At 40.6% G+C, this 20,357-nt stretch overlaps 1 protein-coding gene across 1 annotated transcript in view; it reads right to left on the bottom strand.

Moving 5' to 3' along the window:
* ARFGEF3 (ARFGEF family member 3) overlaps positions 1-20,357 on the bottom strand; it is a 184,255-nt gene that overhangs the window by 73,469 nt on the left and 90,429 nt on the right. Inside the window, exons 8-11 of the mRNA XM_079938734.1 lie at positions 19,463-19,541; positions 12,752-12,856; positions 11,314-11,647; positions 699-811 (exon numbers count right to left, since the gene is read on the bottom strand). Of these exons, the coding sequence (XP_079794860.1) occupies positions 699-811; positions 11,314-11,647; positions 12,752-12,856; positions 19,463-19,541 (631 nt within the window). The remainder of the gene's footprint in view (positions 1-698; positions 812-11,313; positions 11,648-12,751; positions 12,857-19,462; positions 19,542-20,357) is intronic.

Here is a 20,357-nt window from a genome sequence, read left to right as displayed (position 1 = left end):
CCAAAATCTATAAGAATTGTCTGACTGGTGAACAGTCTAATATTCAAAACAGATACTGTGATTTACATGAAATCTGGGCAGAAAAATAAAATGAACAATAAGTGAAACAAACATGGTCAGGCTGGAAAGTGGCCCACCTTGAATCACACTCTCAGTTGACTGGTTTATTTGAGTACAAATAAAGACTGTGGATGGGAATTTATAATCTTCACAAGGACAGGCACAGAATCATCTCACTTTTGTATTATGTTCAGTTTTCCAAAGAGAAAACATTTATAATGGCTATAGGATAATACAGACCTTCCTCTATCAAAGAACTGTATTTCTGAAGAGATGCATGTGACTACAACTATTACAAATCAGATAATATTCCATTTCCTAGAGGGGCTATATGTAAAGGAATCATATAGCTACAGTATTGTAAATCAAAAAGGATTTCCCTAAAATAACCCCAATGAAGAATTTTTGGACATTTCATCTGGTACACTTTTTTCTTGAAGTCAATGAAAATATGGAAAGTTATATGATTCTAAAAAAATTGAGGTAAGACTTCTCCTATGGCCTGCAGGTACATTATTAGTCCCATTTCATATAATATAGATTCAGACAATTTCAGGGATTTGGAAACAACGTTAAGAATATTCAGAGAAGCGGTCTTCACTAATCAATACAGACCCCCAAATGAGAATGTATCTTACAGTTTGAGAAGATCCAGATGAGACTTTCGTTTTGAAATTGATCTTTTTTTGGATTCGGGTTCAGTGGAGCTGGGTCCTGCCAAATCACAGAGACGCTGCGGGCTCCCAAGTAGCTTTAAGAATAAGGAAAAAAGAATAACAGAGAAGTGAATATCATAAAAAAGCAAAAGAACCGTGAGATCAAATAAGCATGTACATTCTCTATTGCACGATACAGTCTAAGGAGAAACACAACTATTTGCAATTCAAATCTTAATAAATCTGACCTAGGTGTTCTTGACTTAGAATGCACATTGGGTTCCTGGCTCCCCAGTTCAGGACTGGCTTAGATAAAGAGTATCCCGAGGGATTGTTTCAAAATTTTTTATAGCACAGAACCACAAGCACCTGCATCTATGTTTTTTAGTAAGCCTGGCCTGTAATTTAACTTCCTGATCCTCTCCCTGTCTTATTTTGCTATCAAATTGGCTAGCTTCAAAAACTGGGTTGAGAAACCAGTTCCCTTTCTGTTCCCTGGAAAAGTTCATGTATTATTAGAACTAACCCATTCTTTGAATGTTGGTATAACTTGTTTCTAAAGCTGTATGGGACCACTAATTTTTTTTTCTTAATGGAAAGATTTTAACTACTGATTCAATTTCTTTAAAGATGATAGGACTACTTAGGTCCTCAATTTCTCCTTGAACCAATTTTTTAAAGGTTGTGTTATTTCCTAGGGATTTATCTATTATATCTAAGTTTTCAAATTTACTGGCCTAAAGGTGCCTTACTATCTTCCTTAATTTCTTTAATATTTGCAACATCTATGGTTATATGCTTTTTTTCCCCCATTCTTATTTCTATTTATTTGTTTTTACCTATTCTAGAATTTTCAATTGCTTTTGCCAGGAGTTCTTCGATTTCCTTAGTCTTTTCAGACTCCTGGTGTTTTTCACTTTATTAATTCACTATATTACATTTGCTTTTTATCACATCAGTACTTACTGTTTTTATGCTTACTTTTCCTCCTTTCTACTTTTTTGAATTTAATCTGCTCTTCTTTTCCAAACTACCTAAGTTGGAGAATTAGAACATTAACTTTAGGCTTTCTGTTTTTTGATGTAAGTCACTGAAACTATAAATATCCTTCTATGCACTGTTTTGGCTGTATCTCACAAGTCTTCATGTATAGAATTTTCATAATTTTTCAGTCCACACTAATTTTTATTTCCATATGGTAGGCGTCTGTACAGAAAACTTCAAATTGAGACTAAGAAAAATTGATTAAGTATATTGAAGCAGACATCCTACTGCTATGTCCATTATTTTCAAAGGGACTTATACTTGCAAGAAAATGTATATCAAGTAGAAAAAGTTACATGTTTTTCTCTTTCCATATTTCTTTCCTCTGCCAGAAATTGGGAACTTCTGCTCTCTTGGAGGCACAAAGATGAAGCTTCCACTTTTTTCCTTTGACATCAAAAAAGCAGCGATAATGCCAGAGGTCAAGGCAGTCTCTCTCTTTCTCTCCCCCTCTCTCCCTCTGCCTGCCTGTAGGCTGGCAGCCAAGTGAAGTGGCTACGCCTCTGGGCCTCTAGCTGTCCCATCTCTTGTTAGAAGGACAAGTGCATTTCAGGGCCACAGGAGTGGGAAATCTCACTTTCTCTTGGGATCCCATTACATTCCCTAATCCAACTTTACCAGTAATAACTTAGGTGACATATTTTAATTCTCACATTGATCTTGTGTCTATTTTTCAGGTGCTTCAGAACCTGGAGCGAAAGGAGACTGAGTGGTTAGGCTTCTGGAGGACTCTCAACAAATACTTAAAGAAAAGCAAGACATGTTTAACCTCATCTTCTTCCGGTGGAAATGAGGAACGTGGTGTCAGGGGCTAGGGTGTCACAAGTCTGATAAAGACTAGGGCTTCCTTCTAAAGCCGAAACATGGGAGAGAGAAAAGGAAGCAAGGTGTTCTTTTTGATGATGGAATGTTTTTTGGGGGGAAAGTAGAAGCAAAAAGAAAATGTACTTTGAAAAGCAAAATGTCCTGTATGCCTTTGATTAATAGGCACAGAACACACATGGTGGAGTGACAAATTAGAGAGAGAACAGGGAAATAACACACGGGCGTTCAAACTCCAGAAGGGTAAGCAAACATTCTGGGTGCCCAGCGGTTTTCTCTGTGTGCATAAGCCCTGCACATTTTGGTTTCTAGGTTACCAACCTTCCCAAGCTATTGGTATTGCCACAGTAAGTGGACGCAATGCTTCTGAGAACAACCTGGCCCACGTGAGTCTGCCATGCTCCGCGGGGCAGCACGGCCTGGATGTGATCCCCTGGTGTCAGTTCCAGCCTCGCCCTGCAAACTGACCTTGGGAAGCTAGCAAATCTATGAAAAGGGGAAACCACAACTAATTTCCTTTGCAGTACTAAAGAAGTTGTTATTGAAAGTACACTGAGAACTACACACCTTGTAGGCAAAGTATTTACTTAGCATTCAGCTATCTAGTGGCTCTGCCGTGGGCAATAATCACTCCAGTGCCTGTCAACTCTCAGGGAGAAAGAAGGGATGCTGCTGCTTCAAAACACCCTGTTGGCAGATATTCTGTCTTCGGGTTTCTCCGTCATTCAGTTAAAACGTACACTTATTCTCATTCAAGCACTGTAGTATTAGGTACCAAGGGAACATACAAAACCAATGTATACAAAACTATAAGCACTGTAGTGTTAGGTACCAGGGGAACACACAAAAACAATGTATACAAAACTATATTTAGGGAGACAAGAAGCTTGTTCCACATTGTACTGGGAAGCAGTCAGTGTGATGAGACATATAATCAATTCCTAAATGGTGGGATGGGATTTACAGAAGAGCGAAATCAATGGCCTGAGGAAGCAGAGCCATAAAGAAAGAGGATTTTAACAGAGAGGCCGCTGTAATTAGAACATCTGGGTTTATGTTTTAGTCATACTGCTCACAAGGACTCTGGGCAAGTAAACCTCGCCTCATGTAGCCTCAGTTTCCCCATCTGGAAAATGGGCATAATATTATATCCCTAAAGGAGTTTGTAAATAAGCTAATATGAAGTGCCAGCAGTGTCTGCCTAGCTTATTGTGATCAACCACTTAACTGGGTGAAGTGGAAGTGTGGCCAATGGGCACAGAACAGGGGGAGCTAGAACAGAAGCGGGAAAGTAGAAATTGAACAAAGCAGGGTCAGTTAGATGGAATGAGGGTCCATCCTGGGAAATGACGGGACGTGAGAATGATGCCGGATCTGGAAACTGGGCAGAGTATTTCAAGCTTGATGGGAGAGGCAATAGGCACCATTAAAGAGTGGAAATTAACAGTGGTGATTTACAAACGTAAGTCCAGGAAAATAAAAGGAAGAAAAGAAGACAGGCAGGAGTCAAGGAAACCAGGTCGAAGGGTGCACTGCCTCAGGCAGGAGGTGATGAGAACCAGCTGTTTTCAGCCTCTGTATGTTTTTCTCTTCCTCAGGGCAGCAATAAGTTTACCAGATGTTTATCACTTTAAAGACTCACCAAGTACTTATACAAACTTTACTGCATTTTGAACTGGCAATCTTTGGAATACTGCCACTATGTACAGATAATAAAATGGTTAAGTTCAGAGTTAAATGATTCAGCTACTATAACCTAGCTGGTAAGTGGCAGAGAGAGGATTCATACCTTGACTCAGACCCAGGTTCATTAAAGGGGTAGCTGAACCAGTGGTAGGAAAGGAGTCGCTAGAATCATCTGCATTGTAATATGAAAATCAAGTCCAGTGAAAATGTGTGTAGAGAAGACCATAGGCTTAGGGTCAGATGGAGATCTGCACTCTTTCTCTTTCTTTTGACCCTGGGCAAATCATTTGACCCCTTGAAGTCTTAGTTTCTTTGTGGAAGGGAAAACTTTCTTTTTGGGGTAATGTACAAGCTGAGTATAAAATCATTTTGAAATCCAATTCTGGCAAAAGTGAATAAACATATACATCTGTGGGGGCCTCTGGAGTCTGGAGAAAAAGCTACAAAGATAAAGTACACCAGCAATGGTATACTGATGCCCTATAATCAAAGTCTACATTTTTGTCAGCACTTAAAAAATTTATAAGAATCTATACACTGATTAGTAAGATGGCAGAGCAGAAGGACATGCTCTCACTCCTTGTTGTAACAACACTGGAATCACAACTAACTGGTGAACAATCATTGACAGGAAGACACTGGAACACACCAAAAATGATACCCCACATCCAAAGACAAAGGAGAAACCACAGTGAGACAGTAGGAGGCACACATGCAATCACAATAAAATCAAATCCCATTAACTGCTGGGTGAGTGACTCACAAACTGGAGAACAATTATACCACAGAACTCCACCCACTGGAGTGAAGATTCTGAGCCCCAGGTAAGACTACCGAAGGCTGGGGGTCTGGCAATGGGTGGAGGAATTCCTACAGAATCAGACTTTGGAGGCTAGCAGGATTTGACTGCAGGACTTCGACAGGACTGGGGGAAACAGAGACTCCACTCTTGGAGGGCACACACAAAGTAGTGTGCGCATCAGGACCCAGGGGAAGGAGTAGTGACCCCACAGGAGACTGCACCAGACCTACCTGCTAGTGTTGGAGGGTCTCCTGCAGAGGCGGGGGGTGGTTCTGTCCCACCGTGAGGACAAGGACACTGGCAGGAGAAGTTCTGGGAAGTACTCCTTGGTGTGAGCCCTCCCAGAGTCCGCCATTAGCCCCACCAAAGAGCCCAGGTAGGCTCCAGTGCTGGGTCGCCTCAGGCCAAACAACCAACAGGGACGGAACCCAGGTCCACCCATCAGCAGTCAATCGGATTAAAGTTTTACTGAGTTCTGCCCACCAGAGCAACCGTCAGCTCTACCCATCACCAGTCCCTCCCATCAGGAAACTTGCACAAGCCTCTTAGATAGCCTCATCCACCAGAAAGCAGACAGTAAAAGCAAGAGCAACTACAATCCTGCAGCCTGTGGAACAAAAACCACATTCATAGAAAGACAGACAAGATGAAAAGGCACAGGGCTATGCATCAGATGAAGGAAAAAGATAAAACCCCAGAAAAACAACTAAATGAAGTGGAGATAGGCAACCTTCCAGAAAAAGAATTCAGAATAATGATAGTGAAGATGATCCAGGACCTTGGAAAAAGAATGGAGGCAAAGATTGAGAAGATGTAAACATGCTTAACAAAGACCTAAAAGAATTAAAGAACAAAAAAATACAGATGAACAATAAAATAACTGAAATGAAAAATACACTAGAAGGAATCAATAGCAGAATAATCAATTGCAGAACAAACAAACAGAGATGAACAATACAATAACTGAAATGAAAAATACACTAGAAGGAATCAATAGCAGAATAACTGAGGCAGAACGGATAAGTGACCTGGAAGACAGAATGGTGAAATTCACTGCTGCGGAACACATTAAAGAGAAGAGAATGAAAAGAAATGAAGACAGCCTAAGAGACCTCTGGGGCAACATTAAACACAACAACATTCCCATTACCGGGGTCCCAGAAGGAGAAGAGAGAGAGAAAGGACCAGAGAAAATATTTGAAGAGATTATAGTCGAAAACTTCCCTAACATGGGAAAGGAAATAGCCACCCAAGTCCAGGAAGCGCAGTGAGTCCCATACAGGATAAACCCAAGAAAAAACACGCCGAGACACATAGTAATCAAATCGGCAAAAATTAAAGACAAAGAAAAATTATTGAAAGCAGCAAGGGAAAAACGACAAATAACATACAAGAGAATTCCCATAAGGTTAACAGGTGATTTCTCAGCAGAAACTCTGCAAGCCAGAAGGGGGTGGCATGATATACTTAAAGTGATGAACGGGAAGAACCTACAACCAAGATTACTCTACCCGGCAAGGATCTTATTCAGATTCAATGGAGAAATCCAAAGCTTTACAGACAAGCAAAAGCTCAGAGAATTCAGCACCACCAAACCAGCTCTACAACAACTGCTAAAGGAACTTCTCTAAGTGGGAAACACAAGAGAAGAAAAGGATCTACAAAAACAAACCCAAAACAATTAAGAAAATGGTAATAGGAACATACATATGGATAATTACTGTAAACGTGAATGGATTAAATGCTCCAACCAAAAGACTCAGGCCTGCTGAATGTATACAAAAACAAAACCTATATATATGCTGTCTACAAGAGACCCACTTCAGACCTAGGGACACATACAGACTGAAAGTGAGGGGATGGAAAAAGATTCCATGCAAATGGAAATCAAAAGAAAGCTTGAGTAGCAATACTCATATCAGATAAAAGAGACTTTAAAGAATGTTAGGGCTTCCCTGGTGGCGCAGTGGTTGAGAGTCCACCTGCCGATGCAGGGGACGCGGGTTCGTGCCCCGGTCTGGGAGGATCCCACATGCCGCGGAGCGGCTGGGCCCGTGAGCCATGGCCACTGAGCCTGCACGTCTGGAGCCTGTGCTCCGCAATGGGAGAGGCCACAGCAGTGAGAGGCCCGTGTACCGCAAGAAACAAAAACAAAAACAAAAACAAAATAAAGAATGTTACAAAAGACAAGGAAATACACTACATAATGATCAAGGTATCAATCCAAGAAGAAGATATAACAATTATAAATATATATGCACCCAACATAGGAGCACCTCAATACAAAAGGCAACTGCTAACAGCTATAAAAGAGGAAATCAACAGTAACACAATAATAGTGGGGGACTATAACACCTCACTTACACTAATGGACAGATCTTCCAGACAGAAAATTAATAAGGAAACAGAAGCTTTAAATGACACAACAGACCAGATAGATTTAATTGATATTTATAAGACATTCCATCCAAAAACAGCAGATTAAACTTTCTTCTCAAGTGTGCACGAACATTCTCCAGGATGGATCACATCTTGGGTCAAAAATCAAGCCTCAGTAAATTTAAGAAAATTAAAATCATATCAGGCATCTTTTCTGACCACAACACTATGCTTTTTTCCACAGGGAAAAAAACGTAAAAAACACAAACACACGGAGGCTAAACAATACATTACTAAATAACCAAGAGATCACTGAAGAAATCAAAGAGGAAATCAAAAAATATCTAGAGACAATCGATAATGAAAACACGAAGATCCAAAACCTATGGGATGCGGCATAAAGCAGTTCTAAAAGGGAAGTTTATAGCTATATAAGCCTATCTCAAGAAAAAAGAAAAATCTCAAATAAACAATCTAATGTACACCTAAAGGAAATAGAGAAAGAACAACTAACAAACCCAAAGTTAGGAGAATCAAAGAAATCATAAAGATCAGAGCAGAAATAAATGAAATAGAAACAAAGAAAACAATTGCAAAGATCAATAAAACTAAAAGCTGGTTCTTTGAGAAGATAAACAAAATTGATAAACCATTAGCCAGACTCATCAAGAAAAAGAGGGAGAGGACTCAAATCAATAAAATGAGAAATGAAAAAGGAGAAGTTACAACAGACACCGCAGAAATACAAAGCATCCTAAGAGACTACTACAAGCAACTCTATGCCAATAAAATGGAAAACCTGGAAGTAACTGACAAATTCTTAGAAAGGTATAACCTTCCAAGACTGAACCAGGAAGAAATAGAAAATATGAACAGACCAATCACACGTATGAAATTGAAACTGTGATTAAAAATCTTCCAGCAAACAAAAGCCCAGGACCAGATGGCTTCACAGGTGAATTCTATCAAACATTTAGAGAACAGCTAACACCCATCCTTCTCAAACTCTTCCAAAGAATTTCGGAGGAAGGAACACCCCAAACTCATTCTATGAGGCCACCATCACCCTGATCCTAAAACCAGACAAAGATACTACAAAATTACAGACAAATATCACTGATGAATATAGAGGCAAAAATCCTCAACATAATACTAGCAAACAGAATCCAACAACACATTAAGAGGATCATACACCTTGATCAGCGGGATTTATCCCAGGGATGCAAGGATTCTTCAATATATGCAAATCAATCAATGTGATACATCATATTAACAAACTGAAGAAGAAAAACCATATGATCATCTCAATACATGCAGAAAAAGCTTTTGACAAAATTCAACACTCATTTATGATAAAAACTCTCCAGAAAGTGGGCATAGAGGGAACCTACCTCAACATAATGAAGGCCATATACGAGAAACGCACAGCAAACATCATTCTCAATGGTAAAAAAATGAAAGTATTTCCTGTAAGATCAGGAACAAAACACGGATGTCCACTCTCACCACTATTATTCAACATAGTTTTGGAAGTCCTAGCCATGGCAATCAGAGAAGAAAAAGAAATAAAAGGAACACAAATTGGAAAAGCAGAAGTAAAACTGTCACTGTTTGCAGATGACATGATAGTATACATAGAGAATCCTAAGACGCCACTAGAAAACTACCAGAGCTAATCAATGAATTTGGTAAAGTTGTAGGATACAAAATTAATGCAGAGAAATCTCTTGCATTCCTATACACTAATGATGAAAAATCTAAAAGAGAAATTAAGGAAACACTCCCATTTACCACTGCAACAAAAAGAATAAAATACCTAGGAATAAACCTACCTAGGGAGACAAAAGACCTATATGCAGAAAACTATAAGACACTAATGGAAGAAATTAAAGATGATACAAACAGATGGAGAGATATACCATGTTCTTGGATTGGAAGAATGAATATTGTGAAAATGACTATACTACCCAAAGCAATCTACAGATTCAGTGCAATCCCTATCAAATTACCAATGGCATTTTTTTTACAGAACCAGAACAAAAAAATCTTAAAATTTGTATGGAGACACAAAAGACCCGAAATAGCCAAAGCAGTCTTGCGGGAAAAAAGCAGAGCTCGAGGAATCAGCCTTCCTGACTACAGACTATACTACAAAGCTACAGTAATCAAGGCAATATGGTACTGGCACAACAACAGAAATATAGATGAATGGAACAGGATAGAAAGCTCAGAGATAAACCCACACACCTATGGTCAACTAATCTATGACAAAGGAGGCAAGGATATACAATGGAGAAAAGACAGTCTCTTCAATAAGTGGTGCTGGGAAAACTGGACAGCTACATGTACAAGACTGAAATTAGAACATTCCCTAACACCATACACAAAAATAAACTCAAAATGGATTCGAGACCTAAATGTAAGACCAGACACTATAAAACTCTTAGAGGGAAACATAGGAAGAACACTCTTTGACATAAATCACAGCAAGATCTTTTTTGAGCCACCTCTTAAAGTAATGGAAATAAAAGAAAAATAAACAAATGGGACCTAATGAAACTTAAAAGCTTTTGCCCAGCAAAGGAAACCATAAACAAGACGAAAAGACAACCCTCAGAATGGGAGAGAATATTTGCAAACGAATCAACGGACAAAGGATTAATCTCCAAAATATATAAACAGCTCATGCAGCTCAATATTAAAAAAACATACACCCCAATCCAAAAATGGGCAGAAGACCTAAATAGACATTTCTCCAAAGAAGACACACAGATGGCCAAGAAGCACATGAAAAACTGCTCAACATCACTAATTATTAGAGAAATGCAAATCAAAACTACAATGAGGTATTACCTCACACCAGTCAGAATGGGCATCATCAGAAAATCTACAAACAACAAATGCTGGAGAGGGTGTGGAGAAAAGGGAATCCTCTTGCACTGTTGGTGGGAATGTAAATTGATACAACCACTATGGAGAACAGTATGGAGGTTCCTTAAAAAACTAAAAATAGAGTTACCGTATGTCCCTGCAATCCCTCTACTGGGCATATACCCAGAGAAAACTGTAATTCAAAAAATATGCACCCCAATGTTCATGCAGCACTATTTACAATAGCCAGGTCATGGAAGCAACCTCAATGCCCATCAACAAACGAATGGATAAAGAAGATGTGGTCCACAGATACAATGGAATATTGCTCAGTCATAAAAAGGAACGAAATTGGGTCATTTGTAGAGACGTGGATGGAGCTAGCGACTGTCATAGAGTGAAGTAAGTCAGAAAGAGAAAAACAAATATTGTACATTAATGCATATATGTGGAACCTAGAAAAATGGTACAGGTGAACCCGTTTGCAGGGCAGAGACTGAGACACGGATGTAGAGAACAAACGTATGGACACCAAGGGGGGAAGCGGCGGCGGGTGCGGGTGGTGGTGTGATGAATTGGGCGATTGCGATTGTCACGTATACACTGATGTGTACAAAATGGATAACTAATAAGTACCTGCTGTATAAAAAAATAAATAAAATTCAAAAAAACCAAAAAATATATACATCTGCACAGACAGTATCTGAGGGAGCAAAATGAAAGCTCAGCCTGGGGTCCAGTCAGATGCATGTAGTTAAAATTATCAAATGGCTTTGCTTCAGTGAGCACTTATCAACACCCCCTTAGTCCAACTCCCAACACATGCACACACAGCCCCCAGTGCTAAAGATACTATTTGTTACTGGATACTGTACAGAAGCAATTAAGTTCCAGCAGGCGACTGACAAACATTTTCTAAGTACTTCCTTTGTGCAAGACACGGTGCTCAGCCCCTCTTGGCAGACCTGGTGGCATCCTTCACTGCCTCCCTACCTCTTTCATTATTTTGATGGCTTCCACCCGGTGCTGGGGTGGGGGATAAAGCAGCACGCGGTGATAGAGCGACTGCAGCACGGGCTTCATGGAGTCCACTGACCCCACCAGCCGGACCAGCTCAGCTGCGATGTAATAGATGGTCCGAGCCACGGGCCCACTGAGGGCTGGTGCGGTGGAGGAGCAGCCTGACCCCCGGCCGTGGTCAGAAACCCCTGGAGACGCAGAGTCCGATTCGATGCTGGTACTCGTGTTGCCGCTATGAGCAGAGGTGATAGTTTTGTCATGAATTGGATTGCCCAGGATCACGATGAGAGCAGGGCAAAGGTTTTTCCTGAGAAGAGAACGAGAAGAAAGGAAAGTTTCCCTACAAGCCGAATGATAAAATACGAATACTATCCTGAGGGTAAATGCCAGGTGCCTTAAAAATGACAAGTAAGGGCTTCCCTGGTGGCGCAGTGGTTGAGAGTCCACCTGCCGATGCAGGGGATACGGGTTTGTGCTCCGGTCCGGGAAGATCCCACGTGCCGCGGAGCGGCTGGGCCCGTGAGCCATGGCCACTGAGCCTGCGCGTACAGGCTCCGCAACGGGAGAGGCCACAACAGTGAGAGGCCCGTGTACCGCAAAAAAAAAAAAAAAAAAAGACAAGTAATAGTTGGGCTCTTTACTGCTCCTTCTTCTGGCTACCTTCTGCCCCAGCGTTCCCTGACTCCTCATCACTCCTGGGGATATCAACAGAATACTTTGCCTCATAATTCAAGCTGGGGTTAACTACATAAAATATCAAGAGAAGCATTAGAAATTATCTTATGTGAGGAAAATGGACTCAAAATGCTAACTTAGTTATGAAGTTTCATTTTACTATAAGTAACAAAGTTATTTATACTCCTCATTTGAGAAGTTGGTTTAAAATTCTGACACATATCATATACATAGCATTCGACTTTCTCCCTGTCAATAAGCGCAGGAACCCAGAGCAGCTAGCTGGCTGCCTGAGGGTCCTGTCACTTGTGTGAATCTCTGACTATGATTAAGAGACTAGTATTCAGGTTGAGATGGAGAAAGTACCAGGGTGAGGCTGAGAAGAAGGTCCAGTTTTGGCGAAGGTGAATCGCCTTGCCTGTGCAACTCTCTGGTGCCTTTATATGATTTAGAACGTAGGCTCTCATGATCCTATGATGGAAAACAAAATGCAAAAGGGCCTTGGGAGGCATAGTTTGTTACAATAATTATCGCTTTCTCTCCCCTTTCTCTCTGTAGCTCCGTCTGGTGCATATAAGCAAAGCTATCTCCTTACTTTCCCTCTAATATATTTACACATAGATGAAATGGCCAGTGAGGCATGGATGCCCTGGGAAGGGACCCGCAGAGCCAGCTAGAGCGAGCGAGCCCCCCAGGTTGGGGTGGAGCAGGGGTCGGCATCAGGATGAACACTCACCAGATGAGGTCCGTGAAGCCTCTGTGCAGCCGCATGGAGGAGGAGGAACTGCTGAGCACGGACAGAACGCACTCCAGGTACAGAAGCTGCAGCTGCTGACTGTCACTGCAGAGAAGCAGAACCAACATACAAATGCACGCAAGGTAAAGGCGAAACTAAAGAGGTGACGTGTGGAAAACACTTGGGGAAATGTTAGGTATCACAGGGTGTTAATTTTGGGGTAGGGGGCAGTGGTAGTGTTATGGGTTGACTTGTGCCCCCCGCCCCGCTTTCATATGCTGAGGTCCTAACCCCTGGCACCTCAGAAATGGTCTTATTTGGAGTTGGGACCTCACACAGGTAACCAAGTTAAAGTGAAGTTATTAGGGTAGATCCTAACCCAATACGACTGGTGTCCTTATAAAACAGGGAAATTAGGACACAGAGATACATAAGGAAGGAAGACAATGTGAAGAGACATGCGGAGAAGACGGTCGTCTACAAGCCAAAGAGCGAGGCCTCCCAGCCCTGAGAAAGAACCAACTCTGCTGACATCATGATCTCCAATCTCCAGCCTCCAGAAGCACGAGACAATACATTTCTGTTGTTAAAGCCGCTTGGTTCGTGGTACTTTGTTATGGCGGCCCCAACAAACTAATACAGTTAGGATGATTTTTCTGTAATAAACTTTACTTTTTAGAACAGTTTTAGATTTACAGAAAAACTGAATATGGTATGGAAAGTGACCATATTTTATCCACCCCTGCACGTGGTTTATCCTGGTAAAGATGTTATTAACATCTTACCATTAATGAACAAATTAACAGCTACCATTAATGAACAAATATGGATATATTGCCTAAAGTCCACAGTTTATTCCAGAAATATTAATTTTTAATATGTTTAATTGTCTAAATATGTTTCAGATGTTTTATTGTACCATGATATCTTTTAGATGATTAATGCTTTACTAACTTGCATTTGGCTTTTCTTTATTTTTTTGAAAGCAGCATGGTTTTTCAACAGATGAATTATTTTTCTCATAATTATTACTATGGGGTTCCTCAACAGAACCAGATTAAAAAATAACAGATAAGTTTATGGGATGCACATTTTTATACCTGGATTAAGTTTTCTGCCTAATCCACCAGAAAGTATTAAAATCCAGGTGGGTGGTCTTTCTGATCATCACTTGACTCATAATTAAGAAAAATAATTATTAAATGCCCTTACTGAAAAATGTCTATCTTTCAAACTGTCAGTCGAACATCACAAAACTAAAATAACTATAAACAATAAAGAGTCTCAGTTTCTGAAATCACTGGAAATAAACCCAGAGAAAAGCTACAAGCAGTCAAGTTCCCTAGGAGTACATATCAGCAAAGCGTGCTGCAGCAATATGGCAACCCCAAGGCATCAGACTTGGTGACAGAGAGAGCTCATTGCCAAGGAAACTGGCCTGGGAGTCTCCTTGGAGACTGAATGCGGCAGCTTTTCTGTGGGCTGCTGCAGTCTGGAAAAATGAGTACTCGTGGCCTGGCACGCGTCATGTCATTAGAGGAGCACCTTCCATGCATGCCCCTCACTAGATACACATATGTGTGTGCACAGTGTGTACGTTTCATATTTGTCTGACTATAGACAGACGAATCTGTGAGCTGCACAGGGCAGAAAGGCGCCTAGAAACTAGCCAACTCTTTCAGCACACACTAGGGAACATCTGCCTACTTAGGAGGGCTGTGAGTCACTTTGTCTGGCCTTTTGTTTGAACAGGTTGAGCACCTACTGGTCTCACTCTCTGCTCGTCTCTGGATTTCCTCCCAGGCCCATGATCCACAGAGAACAACTCTCGTGGGTAGACCAGTGGTCCATGAAGGAGAAACAGTGCAGCCCTGGCAGGGTTACTGTGACAGCAACCTGGCAGCACATCCTCGATTTCTGGAGTTCTTAAAATTTTGTTTCGCTTTGAACTATTTTGATTTTGCCTCCCTTAGAAACAGATTCAAATTTAGTTAGAAAAAGGAGAGAGGGAGTTGCATAAGGAGTGGAATGGAATTAGAATACACAATATGAAGGCTCAGCCTCGCCTCATTGATTCCAAGATGCCTCAGTATAGATTCCTCTCCGACATTCTGTACTGAGAAGAGAGGGAAGTGGGGAGAGGGTGGTGGGAAACCAACGGGCAGAGAATGAAAAAGTATCTTTCTAATCCCAAGTATCCTTCCAAAAATTCTTGGATTTAAACAGCATCACGTAACTCAACTTGCCTAATATAGAGCTCTATTAATATTGCATCTCCAAGGCATGTGAGTTAACCTGTGTGCCTGAATGCATTTTCTGATTTCTCCTGAGAGACTGAACATATCATGAGTACATACCCCTACAGAGCTAAAGACCTGTGAGGTATATCGGCATTGATTTTGGGAATGGATATTGGGTGAGAAGTAATGACAGTGGTGTGATTTCAGAGAAAGAACTTACTTAGAAGGTAGGAGAGGTGTCAAGTTTAGCCAATGGAAATAAAAGGAGTTAAAGTAGTAAAATCAGAAGAAACTATATAGATGTGAAAATTTAAGGAGAATTAATAGAACCACCAAAGTGAGAGCAGCCAAGGGCATGGTATTATCTGACCCGGGGGTGTTAAACGTTTCCCAGAGAAGCTGCACTAAGCCTGCTGCACCCCAGCTTCTGCAGTAATAGAACCCCCATCTTAGGGCAATGGAACCATGATGGGAAAGGCCATAACCAAACAAGGAGAAGAGTCTCCAGAGGCAGAATTATGATAAGGAAATTGCTTTGATAAAACAAGCAAGACTATGAGAATCCTATAAAAATCATTAAGCTCTATAACAATATGCCTAAAGCCATCTTTGATCCAATGTCCAATGAGAAATCGTAGAAAACCATATGCAGGTCACGTGAGTTATTTTTTTTTCCATTTAAAGCCTATCCCTGAATCATATGGTTTAGAAACGTTTCCATTTTTTCAGTGACTGATAGAAATGTATGACCTTTAGTTTCTAATACACATATGTGAGCATTTGTAATGTACGTTTGTGCATTGGATTTTCCCAACAACCTTCAGTCAAATTTCTAATGTAAGAAACTCAGTGTTCCTAAATGCATCACCAACTAGAATTAGCACTGATAATTCTGAAAGCAAACAAGCTATTTTAGAGCTAATATTTATCAAATATTTGTTATGTGCTGTGCAGTAAAAAAAAAAAAAAAAAAATTCCACTTATACCGGTACTTCCTAGAAGATATCGATATGAGTGTCTTTAATAATAATTATACAATAAGCGTAACTTTGGACTGTTTAAGGTATGCCAAGTTATATGGTTGCCCTATAGGTAGGGGTCCCTGTAGGTGACATTAGAGCCATCCAGGTTTTAAAGAACCATGAACTGAATGAACCCCAGATGCCAGGCAGGTCCTTACTAGACTTTGCTAAAGGCTCTTTCTGGGCCAATGAACAATGGTATCATTTATAGACCTACAGACTTGTTCTAACTTCTCCTGATGGCTATTTTAAAATTATTAATGGCATAATTACCATGAACTATTATTAGCACTTTTGTAGCACTTAAAAATTTTAGATTTTTCCCTTAGCAAACTACTCAGAAAAAAAGAGTTTAATTTATTAGTTCTCCCTTGTCAGCACAGTAATGAACATAGCCTTTAAGTTTTTCAAAATTTCGTTGGTCTTTGTTTTATTCCCCGACAAGGCTAAGACCTGAAGGGGTGGGCCAAGAAGAAGAATCCTTGACAGCTGGCAACAGCCATCTTATTAGTTGCTACCAGCCAGCTGTGTGTCCCCCTGGGGAACAGAAACAACTGCACAGAATGTTAACATCAGATGAGGACTCTCCACAATGATGATGTAACAAGATGAAAGCCAATCGACAATCACATCTGAACAGAAATTTTTTTAAAAATCTGTACAATTACAAAAATGACCGAATATTATCCTCCCCTGTAAGTGACTCCTGCTGCTTCTCCAGTGACAACTCCGGCTCCCATCTGGCCCTTTTGTCAGCTAGAGAAAACTAGGATGCTCAATGCTAGAATTGCCCCTTGCTTTCTGACAGTAGCCAGTCCTTGAACAGAACCCCCAATTCCTTTAATCTGCACCAAATTACCTAACTCATGTTCAAATCCTATAACAATTCCTAATACCCACCCTTTTACTGGATGTCCTATCGTTCGCATAGTGTACAGGCTCCCCTACTGCAGCAAGTTAATTACCCTAATTCTGTTAACCTCAGATGTTCGTGGTGATCTTGGGTTGGTGGGCACTGACAGTCTTTTAGGTTAATTTTCTCATTCAATCCTTACAAAAACCCTAACATATTTTATATTACTAATATTACATATTTTATATTACTAATATTATATATATTACTATATTATAATGCAAATTTAAAATATTTTGAATAATCATTAAGCATATCAATATTAAAATTATATTACGGATATAATTAACATTATAATGTTATTTTATTATAAATATTATTATAACATAATAAAATATTTTATATTATTAATTTTTTATATTACGAACATTTTTTTTTTTTTAAGCTGTACACGGGCCTCTCACTGTCGTGGCCTCTCCCGTTGCGGAGCGCAGGCTCCGGACGCGCAGGCTCAGCAGCCATGGCTCACGGGCCCAGCCGCTCCGCGGCATGTGGGATCCTCCCGGACCGGGGCACGAACCCGTGTCCCCAGCATCGGCAGGCGGACTCTCAACCACTGCGCCACCAGGGAAGCCCACGAACATATTTTATATTACTAACATTTTATATTTTATATTACTAATATTATATATATTACTATATTATGATTATAATGCAAATTTAAAATATTTTGAATAATCATTAAGCATATCAATATTAAAATTATATTACAAATACAATTAACATTGTTATTTTATTATAAATATTATTATAACATAATAAAATAATATAACGTGCTAATAATAATTAATTATAGGATCAATAAGCTTAGGGTGGTTGAGCTCTTTGCCCAAAGTCAAGAGCTAGTAAGGGGCCTAACGGGGGTTTTATCCCAGGTAATCCAACAAAGATAATGCAGTTGAGCCAATAGTAATTAAACTCTGATTGTCTCTCAGGAGAAAACAAGCCAATGAGAAACATATTCCAGCTCTAACAGCTGGCTCTGCCAAGATGGACGGGAACTGGGCAGGGTGGGTGAGAAGTTAGCACTGGAAGAGATCTAAACCCCGGGCACGGATGGGGAGAGTGAATACATAACCTATCCCAGCCTGGACACTGTTGAGAGTAAAGAAGGGTGATTGTAATCACACACAATGGGCACAGCCTGGGACTGTCCCAAGGAAATCAGGTAGCACGGGGTCCCTACAGATGGGGTCACCGTGGCTGGGGTTAGAGCCTGCAGGTTAGGATGCTCGTCTGAATCCCAGCCCTACTGCTCCAACTCTCCATGGTCAGGAAGATGGGACCTGAGTGGGGCACGGGAGCAGCCAGGTACATTCCATGTACATTCCCCCCGAGGGAAAAATAATGCCCATACCTGCAGCCTGCCTAGGGTCCTGGGGTGGGAGAAACTTGAGGGTGGGGTGTGGAAGAAGTTAAGCGCTATTTCGTTTTGGCTTGTACTACCTATGTATTAAATAAATCTCTTCATTTTTTAAGTGCCTGATATAAATTGAGCTTAATTTGGTCAAAATATGCAGGTGACCTGGAGGAATGATAGATAAATTGAAGTAGAGACTATTCGGCAACAACTTTTAAGAGTAGTTTTAAGCCTAGCTTAAAAATAATCCTGAGTTTATGAAGAAACAAAAACAACAACAACAAATTTCTGCAGTGTTTCCAGCAAAGTGAGAGAGCTCATTCATGTCTGCAACTGGACTGTTTCTCGTAGCTCATTACCATATATAAAATTCTACAAGCAAAAGTTTTCTGAATTATCAATTACTCTAGTTACCAGTAAACAATAGTTTAATGTGTCTTCCCCAACTCAAAGGGCACTTCAGAATCCTACCATGTTGTAGAATGTTGCAATTAATTATAATATGTAGCTGGTAGAGACTTTCATCTCACCTTGGCAAGTCTGGCCTTTTTATGATTTGTCTTTACTACAGATGCAGAAGTTATCAACTTACTGCATGGAGAGTTGGAGCAGTGGACGTCACAAATGAACTAATATCACTGATTAAACTGTCATGCAAATAAATGAAAAGTATATAAAAATCAGAATAACGCACTTTTTAAAGATAGGTGTGTGAGTTCACAGGCTCAGGAGATGTTAGAAGAAATAGAAAAGATCACACAGCCCAACCTGGCCATTTAGCAGAGGAGGAAGGTGCAATAGCTGGATGAGAAGGCTCACCTGGAGCCACAGACCTGGGACATGCCAGGTCAGGACCAGCCCTCATATCAACTAGGTCTTAGCCAACATTTTTTCCACTCACCTCCATGCTCAAGGGATTAACTCTTCTGCAAGGTATTGTTTTCCCTTTTTCTCATCAGAAAATTACATCCTTCAGTAATCGTATTTGGTCATGTGGGCTTGCCCAAGATCACTGAACACATGCCTCAGGAAAGACAGTGAACTGCTCAGTGAATACCAATGGGGTGGTGGGAACCACTGTCCCTATGCTCTGCAACTTTAAGTGATGCTGCAGGCAAAAGGTACTTCAGAAATAGTCCGTTAATGAATCAGAGCACCAGTGTTGAAGGCACTTACTTGATGGCAGCTTGGAGCTTCTCACACAGAACAGTGAGTACAGAGACAAGGTCATCACAGAGGGACTCTACGGTTGACCCTTCAAACAGAGGAGGTGACAGGCATTAGACATCGGCAGGGGGCACTACAGGCTTCCTCAACAGTCCTTCCCATCTTCTGCTTTTGATACTTTCAGGACTGGAAAGATGATTTTCAGATGCTGAGCCTTCCTCAGGTGACCAAAAGGGTCACAGAAAAGAATTAAAGGACTGATTATCCCATCAGTCCTTTCCAAAGTAAAACACTCAAGATAGTCCAGGAAGGAAATAATAGACTATTCATTAAAAATAAAATTCACTCACACTTAACAAAAAAGATTTGGTTAATTTAAGGAACAACACAATCAATAACAATTTTATCAATATTTAGGCCAGCAGACTACACATGTATCCCTTATTCTGACCTCTTCAATTTCTGGGTCTCCTGAGCAGACTTGAGCTGTATCCCAGAGAGAGAAAATATGGTGGCATGGAAGAAAGATGGGCTTTTCATACTAGGAAGCTAGGGAAAGGAGGCAAAATAAGTTAGTCATCATCTTCACCTATTTTAGCTATTTGTCCAGCATCCTCAGGGTACGTGGCCTTCACTGTTAAAGGAGCAACAGCCACGGTCAGAAAAAAATTTCCTTTCAAACATGTTTGTGTCCAGAATCTAGCAACAAAACTCCCACAGGAGCACCAAAGTGTATTGGAAAAAGGCTGAAATTTGGAATCTGTTCAAGTACTGGTCCACAGTCTGCTGACTGTGAGCTTGGGTAAGCTTCAGTTTAGCCTTCGGCAAGATGCGATAAATAATAATGAAGTCCCAGCTCTGTTGGGCCAAGTGAAGTAACCAGTGGAAGCATTTGCTTTTTTTT

The sequence above is a fragment of the Stenella coeruleoalba genome (assembly GCF_951394435.1).
Source record: "Stenella coeruleoalba genome assembly, chromosome: 12".
In the NCBI taxonomy this organism is placed as follows: Eukaryota; Metazoa; Chordata; class Mammalia; order Artiodactyla; family Delphinidae; genus Stenella; species Stenella coeruleoalba.
This window is presented reverse-complemented; position numbering and strand designations above follow the sequence as displayed.